Source organism: Crocuta crocuta, unplaced genomic scaffold, assembly GCF_008692635.1.
Source record: "Crocuta crocuta isolate KB4526 unplaced genomic scaffold, BGI_CrCroc_1.0 scaffold452, whole genome shotgun sequence".
NCBI classification, from domain to species: Eukaryota; Metazoa; Chordata; class Mammalia; order Carnivora; family Hyaenidae; genus Crocuta; species Crocuta crocuta.
Genome location: NW_027528851.1, coordinates 269436 through 290693, shown reverse-complemented (window position 1 = coordinate 290693; position 21258 = coordinate 269436). Strand labels below are relative to the sequence as shown.

Genomic DNA, 21258 nt, shown 5'->3' with positions numbered 1-21258 from the left:
ATTCTGAAGTTGAAAAGTTGCAAAGTAACTGAAATAAATTCATTATAGTAGTTCAGTAGTGAATTTGAACTGGCAGAAGGATCCTTAAAGATAAATGGATAGAGGCTGAGAGGAAAAAATGCAATGAAGAAAAGTGAACAGAAAAAGGTGGGACACTTTTGGGTCCACCAATATAATGGAAATACCATCATTTTTCAGAAAATGAAATACTATATAGCAGAAACTGAGGACAAAGAGAAAGGAACAGAAAATAACTTCCACGAAATAGTGGCTGAAAACTTCCCACATTTGATGAAAAACAGTAATCTACACATCCAAGGAGCCTAACGTAATCCAAGTAGGAAAGATGCCAACATCCACACCCCTAAGAATGCTGAAAGCCAAACATGAGAGAGGAAGTCTTTTTATTTTAAATTTAATTTTATTTAGGGGCACCTGGGCAGCTCAGTAGGTCAAGCCTCAGACTCAGCTCAGGTCATGTTCTCAGTTTGTGGGTTGGAGCACCGTGTCGGGCTCTGTGCTGACAGTTCAGAGTCTAGAGCCTGCTTTGAATTCTGTCTCCCTCTTTCTGCCCCTCCCCTGCTCTCTCTCTCTCAAAAATAAACATTAAAAACATTTTTTAATAAAAAATTAAATTAAAAATTTTTAATAAAAAAAATAATTTTTTAAAATGTTTACTTATTTTTGAGAGAGAGACAGAGGCAGGATTTCCACATGTCTCACCTCTTCCTCTCCAGGGTTCAGTGGTGAGGATACTATACCTCTGAACCAACTGTCACTCCCTGATAGGTCTGTCCCTTTTATTTTAAAGACAGGAAGTCTTGAAAGGATAGCAGGACTTGTCATTTATAAAGAACCAGTAAACGGCCAACCTCTCATAAAAAACAGGGAAACTAGGAAGTAGTGTAACAGCATATCCAGAGTAGTGAAACAAAGCAAAACAAAACAAAAAAAAATCCCTACCAAACTAGAATCTTATATGTAGCAAAACTTTATTTCAAAATGAAGGCAAAACAAACATATGTCCAGATAAACAAAAGTTTAAGAGGATTAATTGCTAGCAGGCCCACTTTATAAAGAAGTACTAAATAACATTTTTCAAATTAGAAGCAAGTAAATAGACATGGAAACCTAAATCCATACACAGAAAAAACAAAAAGCAGTGGTAAAAATAATTACGTAATTATAAAAGACAATATAAATGCATCTTTCTTCTCTTTGTGGTTTAAAAAGAACCTATGTATAGGAAAATGTATAATTGTATTGTTGGGCTTCTCACTGATAAAATGCATCACATTTGAAAATAATAGCACAAAGGAGCTGAGGGGGAGCAGAGATGTACTGGAGTAAGAAGTAATAATAGTAACAAACTCACAGGAACAAATGAAGAGAACTAGAAATAATAAAAATGTAAAGATAGCACACTTTATAAGTATAAACTTGATCATTTTTCTTTCTTCAATAGACAATTATACTAAATAATTATAACACTATACTGATGGATTTGTAACATATATAGATGTAATGTGCATAACAATAATAGCATAAAAATGGAAAACAATAGAATAAAGCTATATAGGAGTTAACATTTCCATATCTAAGTTAGTTATAAGTCTAAAGAGATTCTTATAGGTGAAATACATATATGGTAAGCCCTAGAGCAACCACTAAGAAAATAACTCAAAAATATGATGAAAAAATCATTAAAGAGGTTTTTCTACATGAGTCACACAGAGAACGAAAGGAAAATACTTATTTCTGGCCAATATACGAATAATACACCAATAGTAACAGTGAATATGAATGGGTTAAACAATCCAATCAAAAGGCAGAGGCTGTTGAGACTGGATAAAAATTAAAAAAAAAGCACACCAAAACTCCTAGTTGTAACTCTGTGACCTTTGACTAGGCTGGCAAACTAGAAGCTGGGGGGCTAAATCTGGACAACCACCTGTTTTTGTAAATAAAATTGTATCACACTCACATCTACTCATTTATGTACAGTCTACAAGTGCTTTTGCACAATAGCTGTATTAAGAAGTTGTAACATAGACCACATGGGCTACAAGGACTGAAGTATTTACCATCTAGCACTTTATAAGAAAGTCTAGGAAATCCAGTGTGGAAGTTCTTTAACTGATTCTACTCCCCAGGGCAATAATAAGTCAGTCTATCATTTAAGAGTGAGATGTGGAGGAGGTCTTAGAAATTTGAGCACAGAGAATCATAAAATAGTTATCCAGTGAAAAAGTAAGTAAATGTACCAGGCAAATGGAATAGAGCTTCCAGATGGCACGAAGCACCCCACTTAAGGAGAGTTGCAAGTATGCGTATCTTTCTTTGAAAGATACTTGCATCTCAAGAGGTGCTTAAAATGGATTATTTGGGTTCCAAAGTTGATTCCAAAGGTATAGGAACATTTTCTGATCCCAACTAATTAAAAATTAAATATGTTAATAAAAAAGTTTTATTAGTTTCAATTGCATAGAATTAAAACTTGGTTTACATTTCTATCTGTGGTTTTAGAGGGTCTTTGTGAAACTTGTTTTAAGAAGAGAAGAAAAATGACTTGTGCTATCTTGTAAAAGAATGAATTTTCCAGAAGGTCTATATCCAGAAGGTAAAGCACTGTAATCAAGTCAGAGTAGGAAGAGACTTACACTCTAGATAAAATGACCTATTTTAANAGTTTCAATTGCATAGAATTAAAACTTGGTTTACATTTCTATCTGTGGTTTTAGAGGGTCTTTGTGAAACTTGTTTTAAGAAGAGAAGAAAAATGACTTGTGCTATCTTGTAAAAGAATGAATTTTCCAGAAGGTCTATATCCAGAAGGTAAAGCACTGTAATCAAGTCAGAGTAGGAAGAGACTTATACTCTAGATAAAATGACCTATTTTAAATGATGAGGAAAATCTTATGTATTCTACGGATACCTTACGCATGAAGAAGCAATTTAATCACAAAAATTTTATCTTTTGTGACCTTATTTTCAATGTGCAATCTGAAAATTATACTGTATTTTTCAAGGAAGTAAAAATATATTCAGAATATGTAAATACAATGGACTTTACAGTATTTCTTTCCCCTCAATAGCTAATTACATTTGAAGTACATTAGAGCAGATGACTATTTTAAAGGAACTTGGTAATATTTTGGAAATAAAAGATCTTATCAATTTGCATTTTCATAGTTTACCCTACTATTTGAGAGATGCATATAGTTTGGTTTGATTAGAGGAAAAAAATAGTGACCCATTCAGCCAATAGAAGAGATATCATCTTTAAGATGATCAAATAAAAGACTATATTTTTAAATAATCAGATAGTAAGTCACTTTTTAAAAGGAAACTAACATTTATTAAACACCTTCTATTTGCCTAAGAAATGTGCTAGGAGTGAAACGTGATCTGTGTTAAAAGGACCTCTTCTCCTATCCATATTCTGGTTTAGTTCTAAGTCTTGAACCCATTTAAGTTGAAAGATATTGGGGGAAAAATGCCTTTCTATGGCACTTAAGTAAAAATGTGAGATACCAATTCCTTCCAGTGATAAATGGCTGAATATATTCTTGGAAAAGGAATGATTCAAGTCTTGTTGCTCTGGTATAACCAAGAGCAGAGCAGAAATTACCATTGTAGTTCCTTATGCTATTTCTCTTTTCTACAATTTTTTACTTTTCAACAGTTGTAGATCGCAGTGTCTGTTTTAAGTATGGTACTAAGTCAAACAAGATTTAACTACTATATTCCCTGTGAAATCAGGCCTGCCCTTTTTTTTACCTTCACTTTTAAAATCTGAGTATCATTTGATTTTGAAAAAAAGAAAACCTAACCATGTATTACTTTTTTAGATTTATGGAAGTTATTTGCCACATGCCATTCACTTTCATAACATCTTCAGGATTGTTACACAGAACACATAGTTCCTACAGGTATGTTACATAAAAAAATTTAATGCACTGTGTTGCTTTCCATACTATTGTTGAAATTATTTTTTAATTAAAAAAATTTTTTTAGAACACAAGAGGGTGAGGGAAAGAGAATCTTAAGTGGGGCTCAATCTGAGGACCTTGGGATCATGATGTGCGTTGAAATCAAGTCGGACTCTCAACCTACTGAGCACAGGCACCCCTAAATTTTTTTAATTTACATTTCAAATATTTTCCCTAGGTTTTTAATCCATAATTCAAAAATTTTACATTTTATCTTTAACCTTTGCATTATCTGAAACAGTTTCAAAATTATTAATATCCTAATGTTATAGAATTAAACAATTAAGAAAATTCTTTATTACATAATAATGGAAGGGAAAAATAAGGACTAAAAGAAAGGTACTGATTTATTAACACTTCACAAATTCTGTTGAGATTCACTGTGACAACAGAACACAGTGTTCTTTTTTTCATCATGGTAAGTGTACTCTTTAATCCCCATCCNAACAACCATCAATTTGTTCTCTGTAGTTAAGAGTCAGGAACACACTGTTTTTAAATGTCAAAGAATATTAGATAAAACTTTTATTTTGAATTCAGAATCATAGTATTAAACTTATGAATCACCTATTAGTTACTGCTTGATCAAAATTAACATAAAAATACAACAAATTACATTTTAAACTCAAACTGACAAACCATTTTCGAAGGAAACTTTCTGTTCTATGCTATCATAATTTCTCCTATGGAGTATCAACAAAGAATGTAGTTACACTGTGCCACAAAGAGAGTTAAAAGCAACATTTGTAGGTAATTTAAATAAGATAACACACATTACTCAAAACATAATATTAGGGTTATTTTCTCTGGAAAGTCAGCTTGCAAATGAAAAGAAGAAATCCAAATCCGCATACTGTAATAGCCGTCCTCTTCAGAATTCTACAATTCCATGTAGATACTTCTTCCATTAACGGTATACGAGTTGGATCATTTTCTCGCTCATTTTGCAACTAATATTTAGTATGAGAAAATGAAAAAAGTTAATGTACAGAAAACTGAAAATAAAAATATCCACATTAATTCAGCTGATGTAGAGGTAGCCAAAGCAAGATTCTCATGCAAGATTTAAAGTAAACACTTCTATGTCTTAAAAAAATGTATTTTCCCCAGGATCCCAGTATGGTAAATTATTAGTGTCACATTAAGAATAAATACTTTCAGATTATTACATTTTAAAATCATGTTTTTGTATCAGCAGTTAAAATTCCTTGAATGTTAAAAGTCTTTATTTCTACCTACAAGCAATGACAGTTGTTATTTTTTCCTTCAACATTAAATATCAAACGATTTCTTAAAAAAAGTGAACCATTCTTATAGTATACCTACATTAAATTTAACAAAAACTTGAAGGTTTGATGCAACTGCCAGAAGTTTAATCCTTTATTTAAATCCAACTGCAGAAACAAATACTAACAAAAACCCAAGTGGATCTTTTAGTGCTTCTCAGCAATTAAAGTACATGGCCCAGTAAGTTTATAAATACTCATACACTGAACTCTGTTGCTACAGCAGGCCCCCCAACTTGTGTGTGTACATTGTGTGTATGAGAGAGAGAGAGAGAAGACAGTTGATGGGGGAGGGGAATAAGAAGGAGAAAGAGTAAAAGCCAAAAGATCCTCAAAAGATAAAAAGAATCAGGCACATTTATAGAGTGATATATACTGGAAACATCCTTTGCTGGAGTGGTGACATAAATATTTTCAACATTAGCAAGAATAACTACTTTTAAAATATACAGTGTAAATATTTAATTTAAAAAGCCTGCAAAATTAATTTTAAATTTACAGCAGAAAACAGACTTCAATGCCAATCTCATTAATACTGTATTCTTGGCCTAACTTCCAAATGGCTTCATTCAGTAACAGATTCCTTTTTGACACTGATGCTCCATTTACTGAATCCTGAAACAGCCATTCCTTTTATTAACCAATTACTTAGAATGACCCTTTCTGACAGGAGCCTGTCAGTGTGTTGCTTTGAAAGAGAGTGATGTGGTGTTAGAGTCTAGCCTTGACCTCTCCTACCCTCTCTGTTACCTCCATACACTTGATGGTAACTCATATATTTTTTAATTTGCTTCAGTTATCAGAAATTAATAATAGCATACTCCCAAATGTGGAAGCCTTCACAGTTCTCTCAATCAAGTCTCATGGTGATTACTACTAAAGACTAATCCAGAAAAACCAGTGCAATAGCTTGCTCTAAACTTAAGACTTTCCTACCAAAGAACTGTATCTGCAATTATTATAAACCAATAAATGTGTTCTTGAGGCTGGCTCTTAGGTAGAAATGTATAAATTCAAGGTAGAGAAGGTCATAGAAAAAAGACTTTCCATTAGCTAAAGAAAGCTAAAATTTATTCTTATAGATATACATTATTAAAATAAATACTATGGTACCTGATTGAATTGTTTATGTTTTAGAGCCAAAGTCACCCCTAGAGCAGCATTTCTTAATTTCATTCTTTTAGAGAAAACCTGTTCTCTCTCTCTAGTTTCATCTCAGTCTTCCTCCCCCTCCCTAAATGTTTTTAGTTCATCTTGGAGAAACCAAACTATTACCAATTCTGAGGCAAAGATGTCCTGGGGAATTTCCTACACTAAACATTAAAGGATGATGCTGTGCAGCAAGTATCTTTACACAAATCCTTCCAAATTTCCCCTGGATCCTCATGAAAGATATCATGCTAAGTCAAATCAATACCATTTTCCTTCACTTCTTCAAGATGATGAAGGCAGTGAAGATGATGTTATCAACAAGTTCAGAAAGTAGAAAATCAGACTTTTGTATGAGAAAGTAAGTTTGAGGAGTGGTGTAGATTAAAGGAACACAAAAGCGGAAGTAGAATAATTAGGAGGCTACTATGTGTAGCACAGTTGTCTGACATACAGCAGGCACTCTCACGCCTGTGAATGAATTAATGTCAGAGATAATACAAGTTCTAAGGCACCTCTTTTTCTAGAAAGGAGGCATCCTGTACAAAATTTTTGAGATCTATTACTCATTTGCCCCATTTAATATTTACTTATTCCCCTATTCTGTAAAACTTGCTTTACAAATACGTGCTCATTTTTTAAAAAGACTCCTTTTAATTGAACATATGTTAATAGCTAGAATGACAAATTACCTGGAGCATGTATGAAGTTGATTTTGAGAAGAACTTTTCTTGATAAAATGTTAACAAAAATATCAAGTGGCTTAGGGTTGAAACTATATAAATTTAATGCATAATCTAACATTCACTAAGGCTATTTCAGAAAAAGTTTACAGATGCCAAATATATTAAATAGACTTGGAGAAGTCATGAGTGAATTCTTTAGTCAAATGAAAACGTTTTCCTTTTTTATTACTTATCTTCAACAGAGTTCCCTATTTCAGCAACTTGGATTTTGTTATAGTCAATTTTCTTAAAGGAGAGAAAATCATCTGTCCTTAAATCCAGATATACACTTCTATAAACACAGAAAAAACAACTTAAAAAGCCCATACTCTTTAAGAAAGTCTACAAAATATTTCATCTAAAAACCTGTATCATTAACAGAGTTTATAAATAGGTCATTTTCATCATTTTTCATCTGCATATTTATATGTAAATAAATCCTACAAATAGGACTTCATATCTTTACCTTAGCTAACTTCATAGATATTTGACTTCCACTGTTGTTTTTTTGACTGGCTGCATATTATCATAACAAATGGGTGTACCATAACTTATTAAATCATTCTCCTGGCACACAATACTTCTGGTACATAACACTTTCGGAATCATTAAACTATTGAAAGATGCACATGTTTTTATGGTCCTTGGCACATCTTGCCAAACTGTTTCTGAAAGAAGTTGAGACACTAGTCTCACATGAAAGTTATCAGCTTGGTGAATCACCAATGATGGGGCTGGTGATTCTCCCTTGCTAATTTAAAGGATGAAAAAGGATAGATCTTATTATTTTTAGTCTGCATTTCTATAATGACCCACAAAGTTTGTTTTTTACCTTTATGTCTTTCTTTGGAAACTGTTCTTTTCCCACTTGTCTAGGGGAAGCAAGTTGCTTTTGTCAGAATTGCTTCACTGTGTAACATACTATGCTGTACATCATTTTTCTCTTTTTAAATGTTAAATATATACCTTCTGAATTAAGTTTTTTAGTTTGCAGACCTCTTCACTCAAATCTTCAACATTACTAAACAGTTCTTCACAAACTGAAGTAAAATTCCGGGGAGAAGCCCATTCTAGCACTATCTGTGAATATTTTCAAAAGTTACATTTTAAAGAATGGGAAACAACTTTTAAAACTTTTTATCTATAAAAATGATATAGTTTTCTCACCCTTTAAATTATATAACTCAAAAGGACATTTTGTTCAGGATAAATTCTGATACCAAAAAGAACTTTGTGATTTTATATAGAGTCAAATCTGAGTTTCCTGAAAACATTTACTAAGATTATGTATACATGACTTTATGGAGACTAATATTTAGCAGTAATAATATTTATGGTGAACAAATAAATTCATGAAGGTTTTAAGAATGATATGACTTCTAGATTAGTGTTATATAAAAATCAGGAAAACAAGTACATTAAAATGTTTTAAACAAATAGCTAAAACCAAATCACATAAAAAAGTTTGCTTTTACAGGTCACTTACACTTTCTCTATTTAAATTTTCCTTCATTAAAAAATCTTACATTGATATGGTTTTTAATAACACTCAACACACTGTTTTGTTCCAACTTTCACTTGGGTCTCCTGTCACTTTGTATTTTAAACAACTAAATTCCCTTAAGAGCAAATGTTAAGTTTAATACACAGATCAGTTTAATTTTTGGTCTGACTCATTTTCGTCTTCCTGAGAGCTAGAACACGGAGTTTTTCAATTAATTAAAAATAAAGAATATAATAAAGGAGTAATATTAAACAAATTGACTTATTTAGATTTTATGTGATTTTGCAGAAAAAAAGACAGTTTTACCAGATAACTGTTTACTGAACTGTCATTAACTTATCGGAATGTTCTTCAGTATTCATACATTTCTTCACTTAACAACTTTTATAGAATACCTTGTGTGAATTTACAGGCAACTCAGTAATGATATTCTGTACAGCTGTTATTAAATGGCCACACTGTTTGTTTAATTTCAGAAGAAAGTTGAGGAACTCATCACCACTAAACAGAGGAAACAAACAAACAGGAATCACTAATATGAGCAATTTACTTCATTACTGGGATAGTTAATGTCTAGCCATAATATTTACTAAATTCTTTAAAAATATTTATAGGATACCTAATATACATTAACAACTGAAATAGACATTGAGTATACAAAGAAGTCTCAAATCTTGAGGATCTCAAGCTTCAGCATTAGAGGCAGACTTGTAACATCATTATTCAATTGGGACATATAAAGAAGGAATATAAAAGTGTCAATATTTGAGTATCTATTATGTGAAGGTACTACACTGGTTATTTTACATTTATTATTATTTTAGTTCCTCCCAACAACTCCTGTAAGGTAATGTTAATATCAGCTTATAGTTGAGACATCAAAACTCAGAGGTCATGAACATAGTATAATGGGAATAGATAATTAGTAATGCTTCACAGAGATGATACTCAAATACAAATTTATACAGTCTGAATGAATAAAAGGAAAATACATACCTTTCTTGTGATGTATAATTTTCAGGGCCACAGAATAATGATAGGCAAGTTGTGAAAATCACAACTCTACAGTATGCATTATATACTCTGTGAACGGCTGGCTGCCCACTCCCCACCCCAGAGCTGTACAATATACTTCTTGTTACAATATACTTCTCTTTTCCCTGTGCCATAAGAACAACATGTCCTGGATGGGGCTGTTTATACAGCCTGTTTGCAGAATAATAACAAGAAAGAGATCTATTGCAGGTGCAGCCATAATATGGGTGCTCAAGAAATTTTGTTATTATAAGTTGTTTAGATTTAGAAATTATTTGTTACAGAAACAGAACATAGTGTAAGCTAACTAAAACAACAGTTTATGTTTTAAAAATGTGAAGTCAAAACAAGGAAAAAGCCCAAATGTCCATCAACTGATGAATGGATAAAGAAGATGTGGTGTATATATATAATGGAATATTACTCAGCCACCAAAAAGAATAAAATCTTGGGGTGCCTGGGTGGCTCAGTTGGTTAACTGTCTGACTCTTGATTTTGGCTCAGGCCATGATCTCATGGTTTGTGGGACTGAGCCCCATGTAGGATTCTATTCTCATAGTGTGAAACCTGCTTGGGATTATCTTTCTCCCTCTCTCTCTGACCTTCCCTCACTCATGCTCTCTTTCTCTCAAAATAACCTTAAAAAGAATGAAATCTTGCTATTTGCAACAACAATGATGGAGCTAGAGTGTATTATGCTAAGCGAAATAAATCAGAGAAAAAAGTAACATGAATACATTCATATGTGGAATTTAAGAAACACATTAACATAAGGGAAGGAATAAAGAAGAGAGGGAAGGACGCAAACCATAAGAGACTTTTAAGTATAGGAAACAAACAGGGTTGATAGAGGGAAGGTGGGCAGGGGATGGGCTAAATGGGTGATGGCTATTAAGGAGGGTGCTTATTGCATTGAACACTGGGTATTTTATGTAAGTGATGAATCACTAAACTCTCCTCCTGAAACCAATTATTATACTATATGTTAACTAACTAGAATTTAAATAAAAACAATGTGAAGTCAAGTCTTAGGATAAAATTCATATAAATAAAGGTACTCCAAAACTATGTACTCATTATAAAATCTCTGGAAAAATTCAAATTACCACTACACTTTTATCACATAAAGATACTGACTGGTACTATTTTCTTCCAGAATATTTTCTACCAGTATTTTTAGTATGCATATATACAACTAGCATTATACTTCACACTCCAGTTTATATTTTCCTCTTATTATTTTTCCATGACATTAAATCTCAAAACAATTTTAATGACAGAATAAAATATAATGTGATTGTAATTCAGTAATTCCCCAAAGTTCAATATTTTGAGTTTCCAATTTTAGAATGTTTAATAAATAATAGATGTGAATATAAAATTCTTTATCATTTTCTTTTTAGAGGAGAAGCAGTTTCCTTAATGGACATAATTTTGAGATGCTTTTGATAGATTTGAGTAGCATTCAGATAGGCTTAGAGGAAAGGTCTGGACAGTAACTGTAGAAAATATCAAGATATGGGTTAATGCTTACTATTTCTGTTCAAAATAACTCAAGGTAGTAATGAGATAGTTATTATTTTTAAATTTCATTCTCTACTTCTGCAAACATAGTAAGACTAAGCATAGGAAAAAGTAAAAGGACTTTGCACATATGTTCTTGTAACAGACTATCTTTGAAAATTTAACACATAGAAGGAAAGTATCATAAAATAAATCAGTAGCTAGATTGGTGAAGTCACATTACCAGAAGATTATAATCAATCAGTTCAACTTTTCCTGCTGTTAGTTTTCTTATGACTTAATGACTAATTTCTTCTTTAAAGAATGACCTTGAACAAATGGGAAGTAAAACCTTTTTCATAACAGCCTGTAAACAAAGTCTGTGATTTAATAACAGGGTCAAATTCCTGGAATTTATGTCTGCCAGTTATATTTTTTAAAAAATTCAGCAGTTTTAATAAGTGAACCATTCAGGATTCTGAACATTCTTGAAGTCTATTAAATTCCACAAAGTGAATTCTTACAGGCAACTCTGCCATCATATAAATAAGTTGTATTAAAAATTTTAATTTCCAAATTAGTCATGAGAACTTAGAATATTCCTTCATAGAGAAAATAAGTTAAAAATTAAGAAAATTAACAGAGATTTAAGAAGGTTTGCTGATTTTAAGTCCTCACAACTGAAATCCTTTCAAATATTTAATTTTTAAAAAATATTTCAGAGTTAGAATGTTATTTGGAAACAATGAGGCATTATTGTGAATACAGATCATCTTATTATAAGGAGACAGATTAAGAGAAACAGAAATAAATTAATTTTTCAATAAGCTTTTTAAATAAATCTGGATCATCTAAACTATCCCATGTAAAGCCTCTCTAAATTCTAAACTGGTGTAGAAATCTATCATTTGTTTAATTCACGTTTATTATAGTTGCAATGTTAGTTTTAGATAGGCTACATTAGCGATGATGGTACTACACTTGTAAATATACTTTATAAGCTATAGCTTGGATGAACCTCATGGGAATTAGGATGAGTAAAAAAAAAGCCAATCCAAAAGGATACACAACGTATGATTCCATTTAGGTAACATTCATGAATAATATCATTATCAAGATGGATAACAAATTATTGGTTGTTAGGGATTGGGGGGATGGGTGTGGCTATGAAGAAGTAGTGTGAGGAGCCTTATGGTAATGGTATGTTAAGTACACTGTTTGTGGCAGTGGTTACATAAAGATACACATACAATAAAACTGAATAGACATATATGTACACAAAATTGAGCACATGTATAATCAGTGAAAACAAACTATGTGGATTATACTACATATGTCAGTTTTATGGCTTTAATATAGTACTATACTTAGACAAGATGTTCACACTGGGTGAGACTGGGTAATGACTGTATGGGACTTCCCTGTACATCTCTTTGCAATTTCCTCTGATTCTATAATTACGTCAAATAAAAAGTTAAGCAATTTACTGCCCTGAGAAATATTAATAAAATTAACTACAATTATTTTAAAAGTGGATTTTAGATTACTATTACTAATAATCAGTGTTTGACAAGTTTGTAATACTGAAACCAAACTTTATACACTGACAACATAATTCTTTAAAGAATAAGGCTGAAAGTGGAGCTGAGCTACGTTACGAAATGCTTTCTTATTGCCCTATGTGAAAAAGTTACTACTTTGAATTTTCGACTTTACACATAAAATGACTTAAAGAGTACAGTAAGAACTCTAGTATGAGAAGTATGGCATCTCTTATATAGTTCATAGTTTACAGTTTCATAACAAGATGAAATGAAAAAGTAAAATAATGTTTCTAGGTGAGTTAACAAGAAGATGCATTGTTTTGCTTCTCAGTAAAATGACTTTATAAAAGTTGACTTTATAATCTACCTCCCATTTCACAACACAATACATGATAAAATGAACTGTTCATTTCTTTGGGGAAATGACAGTATCAAATAAAAAGACTCAGAAACTATCAAAATTAAACTTTTTAGTTCTTTTTTAAGAACAGCTGATTCTAAACAATATTAATGTTAATTTTACCTGATTTCCAGCTTTGCCACTTCAGGTAGTTCTCCAAATTTTATCTCTTCTACCTCAAGTTCTTTAAGAGCAGCCATAATTTTCTGCTGATCTCTACTGGAAATTCCATTCTAAGTAGAAATGATTTTAAGGTGCAACAAGACAGTCATACTTGAGTAATTTCATATTCAAAATTACTGAAAAAAATTTCTCCTTGATTATATCTTAAAAAACAGATATACATTAAAAATAAGAAATGTACTGAAAAATAATGGTTTGCTTATAACTGTGACTGACAAGTTATATCATTAAAATTTTTATTTAGAAAGTGACTATAGTCAATTTTTTTGCAAAATTCTGAAAACAAATGACTAGATATTAAATAATCTTTCCAAAACCACAATAAAGCAATTTTCCTTCGAAGCATTTAAAATATTACCAGTGATTAAAGAAGGATTATGTCTCTTTTTTGTGTTTATTCTACCTTTAGTGTTAACTAAATTTTCTCTCTTGGATTTAGCTATGTATAATGTTTATTTTGACTTTTAATAATACTGAAGATTTCAAGTTTCCAATGTGTTCATGGAGGAAGATCATTACCTTTTAGTATCTTATTTATTAAAGTATCTCTAATATTTTAATTGTTACTTTCAAAGCTATTTTAAAATTGTTACTTAATAATGCTAGATGGCAAAATAATAGGTCCTGATTTTTTTGAGAACCCAGCAAAAGGCAGCATTTGGACAACACATATTCATACCTCTGTATACAAAAAGCCACCTCTTATTTCTAAGTAACCTCTTTTACAAAACTGGTCCAGATTTAGAAAGGAAGAACCAGTTTTAGTTGAGCTCTCATTATTAACCTGAAGAAAAAAACCCAACAACTCTAAGTCCTTAAATGTTCTTAAAGCAACTTAATACTGTAACAGAAGATTTTAGATATGGTTATCCATAATCGTATGCAACAGAAGAAACTAGTAAATGATAATTTATGGTCTGTAGCCCCAGAATTTTTAAAATAAAAAATAAAAGCATCCACAATTCTTAAAATATGAAAAAATGGAGTTTTTGAAACTGATACTAACTTTTGTAAACTCGTCTTTCCTCATGGTCAAAAGATGTCTTAAAGTTATATCCCTTTCCTGCAGAGAAGAAAAAACCACCACCTTTCAATATAAATAAAACATCAGAAAGGAAAGTAGGCAAGTGTCATAAATTAGTCAGTTATATGCTACCTTCCTAAACAACTTTCACTTCTAGGAGGGGATAGAATATACAGGTAAAGAATTGTTCTACTGGCTAGATGATAATGAGTGTCATAACATGTATAAATAATTACCTAAAAAAGTACAAACATAGCTGGTTTCCCAGATTCAAAGAAAATCATTACAATTTATATATGCTCATATAAAAAGAAAGGTAGTTCTCTAAAATTTGACAGAAATTATGTTCAATGAGTGTTTTAAATTTCTAACTGCATCATATTAAACAATCAATAACATTCAGTTTTACTCAGTATTTCTCAAATAGGAAGACATTTCAAGACTGTACAATGAAGCCCAATTCTGAACTACCTAAACAGAGTGTTCATATATTGCTAAGGAGAGCCTATTAAAAAATATTTTTAACATTTATTTATTTTTGTGAGACAGAGACAGAGCATGAGTGGGGGAGGGCCAGAAAGAGAGGGAGACACAGAATCTGAAGCAGGCTCCAGGCTTTGAGCCGTCAGCATAGTGCCTGAACCAAGGCTTGAACCCACGAACTGTGAGATCATGACCTGAGATGAAGTCGGGACAGTTAACCGACTGAGCCACACAGGTGCCCCAGAGCCTGTTTTAAATAGTGCTTTACTGCTTCATATCAGCTAAATGCCTGATAACTGTCAAACCCCATAATGCATCCCTAACCTACCATAACTCAAACCCCATAATACATCCTAGCATACCAAAAAGAGTGCGCAGCATATGATCTAATTTAATATCTATGACCATCCTACACTAGGTATTATCATCCTTATGAAGAAAGAGATTTAAGTCACATATATCAATTAATAATCATTAGAGCAAGAATCTGATACCAGATCTGTTTGACTTAAAACCATCCTTCTAATATTCTATACAGGAAGAAACTCTAAAAGCAATCTAAGGGGCGGGGTCACGTAGGTGGCTCAGTCAGTTAAACATCCCATCGGCTCATGTCATGATTTCACTGTAAGTTCGAACCCCATGTTGGGCTCTGTGCTGACACCTCCGAGCCTGGAGACTGCTTCGGATTCTGTGTCATCCTCTCTCTCTGCCCCTGCCTGAACTGCTCATGCTCTGTCTTTCTCTCAAAAATAAGTAAACATTAAAAAAAAATCTAAGGGCTTAGATGTACAAGGAGGAGTTCTATGAACTTTTAGCAATGAATAGAAGCTGTTTATTCCAGCCAGATTCAAATTTATATAAATTTCTAGAACAATAAATTTTTCAAATGCTTGCAAGCTTAAAATGGAATCTACTACAATTTATGGAGAAAAGTATAGTTGGCACTTTTATATAAGCATGCTTACGAATCAATATTTAGTTTACCAACAAATAAACATACATCAACAACTCTCTGTAGCTTATACAAAATCTTACCTTTAATAAATCTGTCATATGTTCAAGCCCAAGACCGTGTAAAAATACTTCCAGGTCACCAAATGCTGTATATGAACTAGACACATTTTGTAGTAATGTCAATTTCAGAACGGACTACAAATGCACAATCAGTATATATTTATATATACAGATAAAGAATGAGAGTGAGTAATAATGTATCTACATAGAATATAGTTGCAACTTTACACACTAGATCTATATTATATCAAAGGAATAAGGAAGTTTTCTTGAGTGAAGATATAAGTAAACAGAAAAAATAATGATAGTAAAATGTAGCTCATCTTTCCTAAGAATGAAAATAGTTGTCAATATGTATATTCCTTACAGGGTTTTTATACATGAAAATCTTTTTAACTGTAGGAAGTAAAGATTTAATAATTTTAAATGTGGGTAAGCACAGAATAATTTTGTAGTCAGGTACTGAACTATGTTCATAAAAGGTATATTTTTAATTTTAGCTTATAAAATCAGAAGTCTGCTAAAAGGAATTAGAAAGCAAGATGCAGTCTAGTTTGAACACTGACCAAAATATAATCTTAGACCCTTTTAGAAATAAATTTTGTTGATATTTTAAAGTTAGAAATTATTCTCATTACTGTTAGTAGTACACCTATATAAAATTTTTCTAAAATTCTGGAGAAAAAGCATTTAAAATCTAGACATTTCTCAGTGATATTTAAAATTTCCTTGTAATAGTGTAAAACATATTTTAAATGTCATCACATTTACTAAAACTAATAAAAGCATATATATTTTTTACTCATTTATAGGCATTTTGTTGAACAAAAACATGTTACCTAAATATGTGATCTTTTTCTTTATCAGAATTTGTTGTCAATAGTTTACAAATAGTCTCTTCTTTAGTTAGCTGTTGAAGCTTTCCCTCCAATGGATTCAAAGTTAAAGAAAGAAAATTGAAGATCTGCAAAAAGTTAACAAGCCATTCAAATATACTTAACATTCTATATTCTATCACTTATACTTAAAATCTAACTTTTTAGTAAGTCAGGGTTATGCCACGTAATCAACCAGAACACAAAATCAAATCTCACTTTAAGAAACAATTTATGGGTCACAATAATCTGTGATGTCATAAATTTCTTAATATTTCAGTGTCATGTACCCTAAATTTAATAATGCAGTAACTCATTAAAAGTTTTCAAATTTTCAAAGCTTAGAAGAAAAACCATAAATTTCTTTTTGAAATTTCACAGGGCTTTAGTGGTTAGCAATTACTCTAGAATACTTTTGTAAATGTAGATTTGAGTTAGAAAATGATAGGCATGTTTGTCAGATTGCTTAAAAAATAAAGTTATTTTCCATGCACTGAAAGTGGCCTGGTCTGATTATATGATGGAACCTCTGGAATGGTACATGCTTTCAAATTCAGAAACTCAGGTTTAGAAGCTCTTGAACTACATAGTTTTACACTTGTACTGTATTGATCCTTGCTTAGAAACTATAGCCCTTTGGCCAAAAGTTTTAATATTAAGACTAAAAGTTTCTATCAATAAAGTGATTTAACATATGGCATATATTTACTACTGACTTTAATATGTGAATGACATTAGATCATCTACCCAACTATGTTATCTCTTTATTAAATACTTTGTCACCTGTACAGGGTAATTTTAGCTTAATTTACTTATTTTTTAAAATGTCTAATATGTACCAATTAAAATTTAAAAAAAGTGTTTTAATTACATGTTCAAATTTTGGCATTTTACTAGCTTTTTCAATACATTAATTAATTTCTAAAAATCTGGACCAGTTTGAAATGTTATATGGTCTACTACAATTTTATTTCTAGGGTCAGAATAAGACTTTATTATTTCTTTCTACAGCGTTTAAATTACCACATTATAAATGCCTCTTATTTAGTAAATGTGAATACTCGACTAAGATAAAGTTTTCATTACCTGGCCAGAGGAAAGTTATATATGTAAATTTATATATATGTAATTATATATGTAAACAGACACAGTAATTATGACAGTTGTGAGTTCTAACAAAATAATACAAAAGTTCTGAAAGGATAATGTAACATGCCATAGAAAAATTAATATATAGGATACCTCTAGATGTTTATTTCTTTTAGCAATCTCACTTGGTGTCTTTCCATCTTTGGTCTGTAACACTTTATTAGCTCCAAGTTCAAGCAACTTCAAAACTACATTTTTATGACCCTGACGTGCTGCCCATGTTAAAGCCTGTAAGTGGGGGAAAAAGAAGAATGTTTAAAGAGAGGGAGTGTATATGAGACAGAAAGGAAAACTTTTCAACAGTATTTATGGCACAATAAAACAGTGAGCATGGTTAATTAACAGAATAGCGCAATCTCTTCATTTTACAATCTAATGTAAACATATTTCCAAAGTTGTAACTGCAAAGCAGACTGCCAGTGTTCACAGATTTTAGGAATCAAATAATGTTTTACATACTCAAATGATGTCATAGAATAATTTATCTGCCAATCACTGAACTGTTTTCTGTAAAATAGAATTCTGTGTATTCTAGAACCCAGGCTTTGCTGTGTGTTACCGCTTCTTTTGTCAAGGGTGAGGACAAAAAGAGTCAGATAATTCCTGTTTTCTGTTTCAGCTGTTGATTTTCTTTACCAAACAGCAATTATATCCCAGTCCCTCTGTAATTTTTACTTCTTAAAAAACTTTCTTGGGGCGCCTGGGTGGCTTAGTCGGTTAAGCGTCCGACTTTCGCTTAGGTCATGATCTCGCGTTTCGTGGGTTCGAGCCCTGCGTCGGGCTCTGTGCTGACTGCCAGCTCAGAGCCTGGAGCCTGTTTCAGTCTGTGACTCCCTCTCTGACCCTCCCCTGCTCACACTGTCTCTCTCTCTCTCTCCTAGAAATAAATAAAACATTAAAAAAAAAAAAAACTTTTTTGTGGACTACTGACAAGATACCAATGTCTTAGGAAAAGGAACATTGTACAATCGATTCTCACGGTATAACCATTCTCATCCTGGGTATTAACTTCTGCTCCATGAGCAACAAGGAGAGCAACAACCTGAGGGTGACCATCTCGTGCAGCATACATGATTGGAGTCATAAGTCTCCTAACGAGGAGGAAGAAAAGAAACATCTGTGTTAATGTCAACATTAACAGCTACTCAATTTCATTAACTTTACCATACAAAATGCCAATGTATTGTTTTGAAAAAAGAAAAGAAAATGAAAGCTTTTAATAAATCAGGTGATTTAAAAATCCAATCTCCCAGCAAATAAATGTGAAGAAGACACTTAAAGTACTGAATGCTTACACAGCACCCTCTAGTGAAGACATGTGTTTAAAAAAAAAAATCACTAAAAAAGCCATACTTTTTGATATGAGATTTCACTAATTTACATATTCACATAGGAGAGTATCAGAGTACTATGCTTATGCTGGGAATATAGTGATGACTGACTCAAAAAAGGTCCCTGTCCTCTCAGGATCTCTCATACTTGTTAAATGCTTATTATATTTTATTTATTATATTTAATAAAAATAGAAGTTTAAAACCTTATTTTTATTTCTTAATGTAGTCTGTTATGATTCTATTTTAGTTTAAGGCTGAAAGAATTTTATCCTGACTTGGAGGCTTACTCTAATCAAGAAAGAGATTAGTTTCATAGTTTAGCCAGACTCTCAGACTCTTTTCTGGGAAAGCACAGTGGTTTCCCTCTCCTGTATCATTTCTCAAAATAGAGACTCAATCCCTCTCCTCCTGGAAGTTAGCTTCTTGTTCTACTACAAAGGATACCAGAAAGATTCTATCAGTTCTACTTGGGCTGAACTTAGTATCATGGTCTGTTTTAAAGGACGTCTGGGATTCTGGGCTCAATCTTCCTGAGTTGGCTCAAATATCTGATTTATATAAAGAACTTCACAAAAGAACAACAAAGTAAATAATTTCAGAAATCTGTTTTGATCTCAAGGAGGTTCATCTTGGTTACGTACATCACATACACTACCTATAAACAGAATATTTCTCTATAAGGTTTGTTAACTTAAGGTATAACCTGAATCTGATCCCTTCACACTAATGTCTAGCGCAAAAAGATTCACACATTTCTCTCTTTCTTATATTTCCTAGTGTATTAAAATTTCAGTGTCTTATTGGAAACTATACATTAAGGTAGCTGTCAAGCACTGCCTCTTCTATCTTGAGTATCTCCTATACAGTGGCTTCATTAGACAGATAATCTTTACAAAGCAAAGAGTGAATTGCTTGGATAACTTAAGCAAGTATGGAAAATATACACAATAGAACAAAATTATTTGAGTCAACTAATTCAAATTCTCCACTAAGTCTAAATTAAACCTCTTGATGCCTCTCTTCTACCATACCTTCTCTGTAACAGCCCAAATCTGCTTCCAGTCTTCCCTATTTCACAAAACTACCATTAACTATACAACTCAGGCCTAAGACTAAACATCATTCATGACTCTTCTCCATCGCTCCACATATAAGTCATCAGCTGGTGCTACTGGCTCCACCTTCATAATGTATTCTGAATCTAACCACTTCTCACCATCTTGTTAGCCACTGTAAGCAGTCTAAGCTAAGCCGCCATCATCTTTCTCTGACCTGTATTACTGCAACAGCCTCATAATTACTCTCCATGCTTCTGTCTTGGCCACTTATCGTTTATTCTCTTTGGAAATGCCAAGTTCTTCCCCTTCCAGGGACCATGCAAGTTCTGTTCCTTCCACCTTTTCCTAGACCTTCATACTGCATACTCCTTCACCTTATTCAGATTCTCATTAAGAGGAGAAAGTCAATCAAAGCTGACAAACAAAATCAAATTTATCAAAATAAAAAGAAGACACAAATTACCAGTATCATGAATAAGAGGTGACATCAATACAGATTCTCCACATTTTAAAAGTATAATGGAATATTATGAACAAATTTCCACTAATATGACAACTTAGATGAACCAGAAAAATTTTTCAAAAGACTCAAACTACCAAAACACACCAAAAAATAAAGAACCTGAATAGTCTTAAATTTATAAAAAATTAAATTAGTAAATAAAAACCTCCCACAAAGAAAAGAGTAGGTCCATATGGCTTCACTGTTAAATTTCCCCACACAATTAATGAAAAAAGTAATACCAATTCTACTCAGACTCTTCCAGTAAACTGAAAAGGAAAGAATATTTCCCAATTCATTCTATTAGCAAGGATTACTCTAATAGCAGAAACCAGAGACACTGCAAAGAAAGAAAACTATAGACTAGCAATCTTCACTGAACATAGATGTCAAAGTCCTTAATGAATTTTGGCAAATAGAATCCATAAAGACATCAAAAGGATAATACATCATAACCAAGTACAGTTACCCTGGGAACGCAAGATGATTAACATC

General features: G+C 32.1%; 1 protein-coding gene across 3 annotated transcripts in view; it reads right to left on the bottom strand.

Annotated features, from left to right (window-relative positions):
* Positions 1 to 4567: 4567 nt before the first annotated feature.
* Positions 4568 to 21258, bottom strand: part of ASZ1 (ankyrin repeat, SAM and basic leucine zipper domain containing 1) — a 49365-nt gene continuing 32674 nt past the window's right edge. The window contains exons 5-14 of one of the 3 annotated variants that reach the window (XM_077756021.1): positions 18849 to 18960; positions 17963 to 18097; positions 16685 to 16809; positions 15867 to 15942; positions 14328 to 14384; positions 13262 to 13371; positions 9052 to 9157; positions 8119 to 8232; positions 7985 to 8041; positions 4568 to 4942 (exon numbers count right to left, since the gene is read on the bottom strand). In XM_077756021.1, the coding sequence (XP_077612147.1) occupies positions 4790 to 4942; positions 7985 to 8041; positions 8119 to 8232; positions 9052 to 9157; positions 13262 to 13371; positions 14328 to 14384; positions 15867 to 15942; positions 16685 to 16809; positions 17963 to 18097; positions 18849 to 18960 (1045 nt within the window). In that variant the 3' untranslated portion in view covers positions 4568 to 4789. The remainder of the gene's footprint in view (positions 4943 to 7984; positions 8042 to 8118; positions 8233 to 9051; positions 9158 to 13261; positions 13372 to 14327; positions 14385 to 15866; positions 15943 to 16684; positions 16810 to 17962; positions 18098 to 18848; positions 18961 to 21258) is intronic. The other 2 variants (XM_077756022.1, XM_077756023.1) reach the window with 2 other exon arrangements.